Source organism: Artemia franciscana, chromosome 4, assembly GCF_032884065.1.
Source record: "Artemia franciscana chromosome 4, ASM3288406v1, whole genome shotgun sequence".
NCBI classification, from domain to species: Eukaryota; Metazoa; Arthropoda; class Branchiopoda; order Anostraca; family Artemiidae; genus Artemia; species Artemia franciscana.
The window spans coordinates 21,010,726-21,022,082 of NC_088866.1; the positions used below are offsets into that span (position 1 = coordinate 21,010,726).

General features: G+C 35.1%; 1 protein-coding gene across 2 annotated transcripts in view; it reads left to right on the plus strand.

Moving 5' to 3' along the window:
* The window catches only part of LOC136026137 (tryptophan--tRNA ligase, cytoplasmic-like), a 69,134-nt gene extending 58,567 nt beyond the window's left edge, over positions 1–10,567 (plus strand). For both annotated transcript variants that reach the window (XM_065702438.1, XM_065702437.1), the window contains exons 7-8: positions 8,109–8,249; positions 10,331–10,567. In XM_065702438.1, coding sequence (XP_065558510.1) covers positions 8,109–8,249; positions 10,331–10,489 — 300 coding nt within the window. In that variant the 3' untranslated portion in view covers positions 10,490–10,567. The remainder of the gene's footprint in view (positions 1–8,108; positions 8,250–10,330) is intronic.
* The last annotated feature ends 790 nt before the right edge of the window (positions 10,568–11,357 follow it).

Consider the following 11,357-nt stretch of genomic DNA (forward strand, 5'->3'; position numbering starts at 1 on the left):
TTCCTTCCGTCCAATGTTTTACTCTTTGGATCCTCAATTTAAGTTAGTACTTGCTTTATATCCTTTCTTAGGAAGCCTATCAGTCCAATTCTTGTGCTCCCTAGTTCGCATTTTAGCTTTGCTTTATCAATCAATCAATCAATCAATTTATTGATACTAAAAGAAAAAGCTATTACAAAAGTAAAGCGGTTAGTAGGCCCAAGAAGCTTTGCTTGTAATGGACCACAGAGAACAAGAATAAAACACTATTATAAAAAAAAAAAAAAAAAAAAAAAAAAAAAAAAAAAAAAAAAAAAAAAAAAAAAAAAAAAAAAAAAAAAAAAAAAAAAAAAAAAAAAAAAACTGGAACAAGGCAAGGACATTGAACAGATAGGATATTTAACAGATAGAAGATTTAGAAGGAGATTTAACGTATAGCTGAAAATGATTTTAAAAGAAGAGAAGAGACATACAAATTAGGAAAGGATTAATAAAGAGAGAGAAAAATTATTGAATTGGAAAGACCCGACGAAATAATGCTTTTGCAGAAAGAAAAAGAGGGACATCCGAAAGGATGGAGTTCCATAATAGAATTGATTGATATACTGGAGACCTCTGGGCTGCTGTAGAAGATCGTTTTGGTAAAATAAATCGTCGAGAAGAATTACGTAAAGAAGAAAAGTACCTACCTGAGCCTGTCCGTGAGAAAAACTGCTGTAGGGGCGGTGGGAGAGTACTTAGAAAAGCAGGACGCGCAAAATAAAGAGTACTTTTACCTATAATATGATCCAGCGGAGCTATTCCAGTCACATTATAAAGGTAAGAGGAAGGGTAAAGCCGAGGGAGAAGAAAAGTAGCCTTCACTGCCCTATTTTGGGCTCTTTGAAGTGAACAGAGAAGAGATTTATTAGTATTACCCCAGACAGAGCAGCAATAAGCAAGGTAAGGATAAATAAAAGCATAATAAAGAGAAACCATAATATCAGGAGGAAGAAATGAGTTAATCCGGTGCAACATTGAAGACTGGCGGAGGATTAAGGAACGGGTGTGAGTTATATGCGGTTTAAAAGAAAGAACACAGTCAAGATACACACCAAGAAATTTCACCATTGTAGCTTGTGGTATAATATCGTTCCCAAAAGTCGGGTGATTGGCTCTTGTACGTCTCTCATACGGTAAGGGGTCCTGAAGTTGACAATAGCACTCTTTCGGCTGTTAAGAGCCATACCATTTGACCAGCACCAATCCTTTACTTCAACAACAAGACCTTGAGTTATACAAGTGGAAGATGGCAGGTCCATTGCAGCAATGAAAAAGTTACTGTCATCAGCAAAAAGAACAGGGTGAACATGGGGATGAAAACCATCAACAAGATCATTAATGTAAATTAGAAACAAAAGTGGTCCAAGCACAGAGCCTTGTGGGACACCTTTCAATACAGGCAAAGTAGAGGAAGAAGTACGGTTAACCAAAACATACTGAGATCTCTCTGAGAGGAAGGACCCAAACCATTCTGGTTATCATTGCAGTTTTTTTCGTAACCTTTCGTCATTTGTCTTAATACATGACCAAACTACTTACAAAACAGTAAAACACTTCTTCTATTTCTACTTCTACTTCTTCTTCTACTTCTTAAAACAGTAAAAAACTTTTAGCGTAAGGAGCGGGGCGTTGAGGAGGTAAAGCCCCTTTCATATACGGAGTAATTTCTGCTTGTTTTAAGTTTTAATGTCGCTCCTTACTTTCATTAAAAAAATTTTTTTTTTTTTATTTGATTTCTGGACGTTTTTATGGCACTTGGTATTAACCAAGTGACATATAGCAATCGCCAATTCTGTCGGTCGGTCTGTCGGTCCCGGTTTTGCTACTTTAGGCACTTCCAGACTAAGCTAGGACGATGAAATTTGGCAGCAATTCTGAAAAAATTAGAAAAAAATGAGGTATTTTTAACTTACGAACGGGCGATCGGATCTCAATGAAATTGATATTTAGAAGGATATCGTGTCTCAGAGCTCTTATTTTAAACCCGACCGGATCTGGTGACATGGGGGGGGGGGGGAGTTGGGAGGGGAAACCTAAAATTTTGAAAACACTTAGAGTGGAGGGATCGGGATGAAACTTGGTGGAAAAAATAAGCACAAGTCCTAGATACATGATGGACATAACCGGAACGGATCCGCTCTCTTTGGGGTAGTTGGGGGAGGGTTTAATTCTGAAAAATTAGAAAAAAAAGGTATTTTTAACTTACGAACGGGTGATCGGATCTCAATGAAATTTTATATTTAGAAGGATATCGTTTCTCAAAGCTCTTATTTTAAATCCTGACCGGATCTGGTGACATTGGGGGAAGTTTGGGGTGGGGAACCTAAAATCATGGAAAACGCTTAGATTGGAGGGATCGGGATGAAACTTGGTGGGAAAAATAAGAGCAGAAGTCTTACATACGTGATTTACATAATTGGAACGGATCCGCTCTATTGGGGGGGGGCTAATTCTGAAAAACAAGAAAAAATACGTATTTTAACTTACGAAGGAGGGATCGGATCTTCATGAAACTTCATATTTAGAAGGACCTCGTAACTCAGATCTCTTATTTTAAATCTCAACCGGATCAAGCGTAATTGGGTGGGGGGGGGCAGTTGGGGGGACCGGAAATCTTAGAAAATACTTAAAGCGGTGAGATCAGGATAAAACTGGATGGGAAGAATAGAAACCTGTCTAAAATACGTGACTGACATAACCGGACCGGATCTGCTCTCTTTGGTGGAATTGGAGGGGGGGGGGGTAATTTTGAAAATTGAGGTATTTGTAACTGACGAAAGGGTGACCAGATCTTAATGAAATTTGATATTTAGAAGGATCTTGTGCTTTAAGTTCTAATTTTAAATTCCTACCAGATCCTTTGACATTGGGGGGAGTTGGAGGGGGAAACCGGAATTCTTGGAAAACGTGAAAATTGGGGTATTTTTATCTTACGAATAGATGATCGGATCTTAATGAAATTTGATTTATAGAAGGAATTCATTCCTCAGAGCTCTTATTTCAAATCCCAACCAGATCTTTTGACATTGGGGGGAGTTGGAGAGGAAAATCTTGGAAAAACACTTGGATAATCAATCTATTGATTCATAGAATTTTGTTAGAGCTCATACCATATGATCTCTTGGCTCTTAGCTCTTCTCGCCTCGTCACAAGTGCCATATGAGCTCTTAGCTCTTGTTTAATTAATGCATGTTTTGATATTGGCTCTCCGTACATAAATAATTAAAACAAAATTTGCATAACAATTTTTTTTTGGCTAAATGGCTTTCTCATAGTTTTAATCGGAAGATTTTGAGAAAAAAGGAGAGAGGGAGGAAGCCTGCTTGCCCTCCAATTTTTTGATTGCTTAAAAAGGCAACTAGAACTTTAAATTTTTTTACGAACATTTTCATTAGTAAAAAATAGACGTAATTTACGGATTAACTTACGTAACGAACTTCTATATTCGTATGTTTATATTGCGTATATGAGGGAGTTCACCCTTCGTCGATACCTCGCTCTTTACACTAAAGCTTAAAATTCTGTCACAATTCCTTAAGAATGACCCTTGAATCACAAAGGCCGTAGAATAAATAGTTGAAATTACTAAAAATACTTTAGTGTAAAGAGCGAGGTACTACGAGGAGGTAAACCCCTCATATGCGCAATAATTTCTGCTCGTTTTAAGTTTTAATGCTGCTCCTCACTTTCAGTAGAAAAAAACTTTTCATATATATCTTTTCATTGTTTTTTTAAAAATAATGCTAAAAAATCCTGCGCCCCCTTCATTGAAAGTCTCTTCCCCCATGAGAAGTTTTTCCATAGAAAGATACTCCCACGTAACCCCCCCCCCACCTCAACTCTCCCTCTCAAACCAAAAAAATCCCCCTGAAAACGTCCGTACACTTCCCAGTAACCATTACTATAAGTAAACACAGGTCAAAGTTTGTAACTTGCAACCCCTCCCACGGGGACTGCGGGGGAGTAGATTGTCCCCAAAGACATAGTTATTAGGTTTGTCGACTATGGTGAATAAAATGGCTATCTCAGAATTTTGATCCGGTGACTTTGGGGAAAAATGAGCGTGGAAGGGGCCAAGATGCCCTCCGATTTTTTTAGTCACTTAAAAAGGGCACTAGAACTTTTAATTTCTGTTAGAATGAGCCCTCTCGTGACATTCTAGGACTACTGGGTCGATACGATCACCCCTGGAAAAAAAAACAAATAAACACGTATCCGTGATTTGTCTTCTGGCCAAAAAATGCGAAATTCCACATTTTTGTAGATAGGAGCTTGAAACTTCTACAGTAAGGTTCTCTGAACGTATGACTTTTAGGGGGTGTTCCCCCTATTTTCTAAAATGAGGCAAATTTTCTCAGGCTCGTAACTTTTGATAGGTAAGAATAATCTTGATGAAAGTTATATATTTAAAATCAGCATTAAAATGCGATTCTTTTGATGTAACTATTTTTAGAGTTTCGGTTACTATTGAGCGGGGTCGCTCCTTACTACAGTTCGTTACCACGAACTGTTTGATAATATTCAATCAAAGAATCAGCTTTTTATGGTGATCCTAAATATGCGTTTGTTTATTAGTAATTAGTGCAGTTATTAGTACACAAGAAAGTCTGTATAATTATAGAAAACACAAGGAAAACAGCTTAACTAGAGGCAATTTTGGTAAAAATATGCCGTCAACTTTTGCTTACATGGCAAGAGTACCCATGAGCTGACATAGAAGGCCACTATAATCAGAAATATTTTCCCTGGAAGGAATGCTGGGAATTTCTCTACCCCCTGAACGGACTCGTTTTTTGTGTTTTATTATCAATTTTTTCTTTTTACAGGAGTGATTGTATTAATCTAGTTTTTACTTTGAAAAAGATTAATTTTGGTGAAAAGTCCTTGTTTATATTACTACTAAAGAACTTCAGTTGGATGAAAAGGAGTATTATTGTTTGTATGGATGGAAATTCTGTGAGACTTTTGATCTTCTAGATAACTGGAGCAATCACAACCTAGGATTACATTACATATATTCATTTGAATACACAGATCACCAAACATAGCCTAATTTCATTACAAATAAAGCGAATCAATTTGGTTGAACCCAGTATTGCCACCGTTTGGCATTACTTCTTTTGCAACTGGAACGCCTAAAATATAGTTATTGATATTTATAAACCAATTAGCTTTTCAGAATTTTGAATTGATTGCAAATTCGTCCTCTTAAGGTTAAAGTCGTAGTTTGGTGCCCTAAACCACCCCAACTGTCACCCAACCATCACTGCTATTTTAGCGTCTGCCCCTCTCCCCTGGAAAATTTTCTGCTGAGGCTCTTGATGGTAGCTTATTATTTTATATGCGGTTGTTGAAACGGGTACCCAAAAACTCTCTGAAAAATCTCTAGTCTATCTTCCTCCAATTTCCGGATCGTAGCATTTCCAAAGCCATACTTGAACACTGTCATTACTATTACCTCTAGGAACCTTATTTGCGGTTTTAAGTTTTATCCTTCCTTTCTTCCAAACTTTTTTCAACTGTGTAAAAATACCTTCGCCATTTTGCTTTTTTTGTATCTTCACTGCATCAACCATCTTTACTATTAATGCTACTTAGGTAAGTGAAACTATCCACTTTTGTATTTTTATTGTTTGTCTTTTTGTTGAATTTCTTCGTCCTGTGGTTTCTTTTCCTCCTTTTCCTATACAACACTATTTTTACTATATTGTGTACCAGGGAAAAATAAATTATATTATTTATTTTGTCCTTTTCTTTTACCTTCAACAAAATTGGAGGATAATCTTTATAGATTTATGTAGTCGACTTGGCCGGACGACATTTTTCACATATTGAAAAGAAATAAGTTCATTTGTGGTTGGGGAGAGAATAGGAATTCATTTAAGATGAATTTTCAACTTCATCTTTTTCATAAAGGTTGCTATAAACTGAAATTTGTGTAAAGTTCGAAGCATAGAAGTTCAAAAATTAATCAGGAATAATTAATTAAGTAATGAATTAATAAGTAATTAACAATAACTGGGACATACGAAAAAAGTTAAAATTTCTGATTAGATAACATACAAAAAATATATGTATTTTTATGTATTTAAAAATATATGGGGATAGGCGCTTCTGCGCGCCTATCCCCTCACCACCATCTTATCCGTTTTTTTCGTTGACTATTTGTGTGTATTTGTTTTTCTCTTCTTTTTTTTTATTTATTCTTACTCCACCATATTTACTTTATGTATCGTGTTGGTGAAAAATAAAATTAATAAAATTAATTAATTAATTAATATCAGAATTGGATAGAACAAATTTATCAAATCAAATGACTTACATAAAAACTACTGGACTAAAAATAAAATTAAATAGAAATAAGAAAGCACTAAAGTTTTCAAAAATAATAAATCTAAAGCAGAAAGTCCAAAATATGCTATTCTTTTTTGGGTTTTATTTTCTCGTTATCCGACATCACTTCTTCGCCCTTTGTCTTAAGTCTAAACGACTTATTCTTCTTCTTCTTAACATTAATTTGCATACCTTTTCTTGTATTGTAAGCTCTCAAAACTTCCATAAATTTATTTGTTTTCCTAATATTTTGATCTAGGACATTCAAACTGTCAATCTAATCAAGGAGAGTTTTACATTCCATTTTGATACCATATTCTCAAGTACCCTTTGTGTTTCCCTAAGATACCTTGCTCTACTACATTCTCTGAAATATCGAGCCGAAGTTTTTTCAGAAAGTGGTTGTTCACCCTGATAAGACTACTAACTTTGGCGAATTTTTGTAATTTGAAATTCACCCGAAAATAGGGTATCAATAGTCTTTTAGTCTTAGTTCTCATTTATTTTTGAGCTTTGAGATTTATTTTTCTTAATCTTTGTTTTTAAATCTATCTTTACATTATATACTCTTAGAACATCGACTAATTCATTAATTTTGATAACATTCTAATCAAGGACACAAAAATTGTCTGTGTAATCTGTACATCGTCTGGAGATTGACCTTAACAATGACATTCACAAGTTTTAAACAACATTACGTTGAAGTTTTTTTTAGTATTACCAGGATTCAGATCAGTTTCTACTGCGACTGATCTCTAGTACCAGTGGCAGGCGCAGTTATTTTGAGTGCTTTTTAAGGTTCTATCTCCATTATAGAAGTTTATTGAAACAAGGATGCCAATTTAAAAATATTTTTCTCCTGAACCTATTTGAGCTCTATTCATAACTGAAAACTGCCATTTTCTACTTTTATTTTGGTTGTTTTAAAATTATGGAGCGCTTAATGTACCACCAAGTTTTACCAATATAGTTGTCCGAAACCGTCGAAACAAATAACAAGAAATCATTCGGTAAATTCAACTACATGTAAAAATTCAAACATTAACAATCTACTGATTTCTAATTAAAGTTAACAAATCAATCAAAATATTTGTTCTTTAAGTTGAGAAATTGATGAAAACATTAGAAATACACTTGGTTTTCAGTAAAGCCTTAATGATCTGACTTTCGGAAGGTTCAGTGTCTATGGGGATTCATGTCATTGTTGGAAGTGCAGTTGCTAAATCTTTCGACTATTTTGAGGACGATGTAATATCTCAAATTTTTTTGATGTTTCTTGGGGGCGAGGAAAAAAAAATTACCGTGGGTGGTGTAATGCTTGCCTTATTATTTTCTTTTAGAAAGAACACTGAAATTTTCAATTTCCAATCGAATAAGCATGCCCATTTTAAGCTTTCTTCCACAAATCCTTCCATGCGAATTGGAGTGAAAGGAAAACAACAACAAAGTCTACAAATACTTCATGGAAGTAATTTCGCTCTTTATGCTGCTTATGAGTTACTGAATATTTTATCTCTAGTTTCTTAATTGTTATATTTCGAATCATAAAAGAGGACCAGGAATTATGGGAGTGGCTTTCAAAAATACTTTACAAAATAACCCAACAGAATTAGTTGCGTTAAAACACAGAAATGTGGAACAATAATCTTTCTTTTCCTCTTGTTCGTAACACAAATTGTTTGTCACAAACATTTAGCTCATATTATTGACATTAAGAACCCTACTCGCGTTTTTCATAGTAATTTATGTTTCAGATAAATAAGTATGCTTACTCTGGTGGCCGAGATACGGTAGAAGAGCACCGGGAAAAGGGTGGCGATTGCTCAGTTGATATAGCATTTCAATATTTAACTTATTTTGAAGAAAATGATGAAAAATTAGAAAAAATTAGACAGGTAAGCATTACTTTTTTTTATTACTTGAATTAACAATAATGTCATTACTACACTGTCGGCACCAGGAATTCAAGAGGGGATGTATTGTACAATGACATTGCTGTTCAACTGTGGCAAAGACTCTGACACCATCGGAATCATCTAGTATCAGGAGCTCAAGAGGTGATGCATTGGTCAATGTCGTTGCTATTGCGCGTAAAGTTCATATCTTGACATTTTAAATCTCCAGGAATAATTGCCGAAACCATTTGGTAAGCTGCCATTAAAGGGAGGACCAACCGGGAAAATTATGTTCGACCACAATTCAGTACTCCTGATCTATTCTCCTACTGATCTTCCCTATGGGAACAGCTTTGCAAATGGTTTTTTGTAATTTTCTCTTAAGTCTGAAAATGTCTGATGCGACCTTAAAGCGTAACAGCGGTGATATATAGCCGCTGCAAAAGAGTAAAAAAACTAAAAATGTGTTTTGGGTTTTTTTACTGTCATTTAGAAGCAGTTGTCTTTAAAAGGAAGAATTTGTCTGGCTTAGAAAATTTTTGCGAGGCCAAAAACGACAAAAATCTCTTATCATTGCAGTAAATACTGAGTGTTTAAAAATAACTTTTTTATTGACTTTGTCAAAATAACCATTTAAATATATAATCTGAGATTTCATTTAGGAAAAGTGATGCCATTTAGATATAGCCCAGCATGTATTTAAACTATGACCCAAGATTTTGCACGACTGATCACCCTGTAGATTCGCGCGTTTTTGATGTTCCAAACACATGGCGTTGAAGATGACATTTAAATATATAGCCTGAGATTTAATTTTAAGAAAAATGATGACATTTAGATATAGCCCAGCTCGTATTTAAACTTTGACCAAGATTTTGCATGACTAATCACCCTTTAGATTCACGCGTTTTTGATGTTCCAAACACATGGCGTTGAAGATGACATTTATATAGCCTGAGATTTAATTGTAAGAAAAATGATGTCATTTAGATATGCCCAGCACGTATTTAAACTCTGACCTAATTTTTGCATTTTGCATGACTAATCACCCTGTAGATTCGCGTGATTTTGATGTTCCAAATACATGGCGTTAAAGATGAAATTTAAATATATAGTCTGGGATTTAATTTTAGATCACATAACTATGAAGATGACATTGAATTAATATTCAATTTTCACATTTTTCACTAAAGTTTCTTAGATTTTTGTCCCAAAAGCACGGTGGTTTAAATTATCTCTAAAAATATTGATAGATGTGAAACTAGTGAGTGATGATGACATTTTTCTGTCTTTATTTTAAAGCTTTAGCTATTGAATTGAGTTAGTAACTAAAACAATCACAATGTAAATCTCGAAATTCGTCTCAACTATAATATAACTTTGCCATAGTCGATATCAACTATTGAAGGATTTCTTTTTTTAACTGGATATTTTAACTTCTTTAATGAATCTCTTAGGGTATTCAACTCTTTTTAATATTTTGCGGTTGGGAGCAAATACACTCGTTTATTTATTGAATATGCTTTACCGAATTATATTTCGCCAGGGCTCTCAAACTTAGATACAGAAATATCAGCTTGGGAATAATTTCAGCAACAGGTCAACATTGTCTTTGGAGAACACTATTTGACTATCCGAAGATCACCCAGCCTCACACACCCAGTGTCTTGGACACCCTAGGTCCAGATCACAAACACCCAGCCTTACCTTAGTATGAATTGATTCTTCCTCAGCAGCCTACGTCTATAACTTAGACGCAAATGATTAATGTAGATGCTGTCCAGATAAAACACCTCTCTAAATTGAACGCTCGATAGGGTATGGAACTTGGAGATTCTCTGGTTTCTCAAACTGCCACCCCAACCCCCTACTGTGCAGCTCGAGTCTCTCACGCTGTGCCAATAGGGTAATCTACTTCGTCTGCAAGCTCAAACTCCCGCCTGGCTATCTATGCTTTGCTGGTGATGATATTGAGCAACAGCTTTTAGATCATTTAAAGTGTCAAGAAGAATTTAACCATATCTCAAGATTCAAGATATATATATATGCGTGTATGTATGTTAAAAGTTTTTTTTTTACAGGATTATTCTAGTGGAGCAATGTTAAGCGGAGAAATTAAGAAGATTTTAATTGAGAAATTAACTCCCGTCGTTCTAGACCATCAGACCAGAAAAGAATCTATCACAGAGGACATCGTTAGGGGGTTTATGACTCCCAGACAACTTGCATTTGATTTTTGACTTAGAAGAATTTGTTATTTTATTTATGTCAAATTTCTTGTTCTTTTTTATCCTGCCAATACACCAACTTCAAAGGGATATGTTTTTTTAGTTCTAGAGCATTTCCCTCTTCTCCCGAAAAAAAAAATCAGATATAGTTAAGGGGACTTGCGTTCGATTTTAAATTTGAAAAGCTGCTTTAGCTATATTTATTTTCAATTTTGTTCCGCTCATCCAACTTCCCTGTATCTGTTTTTCAGTTGTAGGGCTTTTATTTTTAGAGCAAGTAATTTTTAGGACAAGATATATAAGTGTTCAGATCAAATATACTCACACGTGCTGGCAATACCTGTAATTTGTATGGGTATTGGCCATTTGCATTGCCAATTGGCCGTAATTTGTAGATTTTTAATTTGTCCTACTTGCTTTTCCTTCTTTATAGTACCAAATACATCTAAATAAAAAGATTTCCCTACCCCTGGCTCCATCATTGGTCGATCCGGTAGCTGGCGTTTATCCGACCGGAAAATACACCCCCGTGGAAAATCCTCCCTCGGTGAATACCCTCCTGGAAAGTCCCCTCCCATGGGTTGTTCGTTTCCAATCACTTTCGATTTATAAAAAAGGACTTGAACTCTCAAATTCTGATTTAATGATTACCCTACGACATGTCTGCGACTATGAGGTGGAGGTGTGGATGAGGAAGGGATAACCCTCTCCTATAATGAATAAACGCTGCTCGTTTTGGGGTTAAATGTTAGTCTTTTTTTTTAATAATAACCGCGTAGACCAGAAATATTCTCAGAAATCATAAGGGAGTATATATCAACTTCACATCTTTGATGCGGTTTTTAAGGTCTCTTTTGTATATCTATTGTAGAAGTTTAAG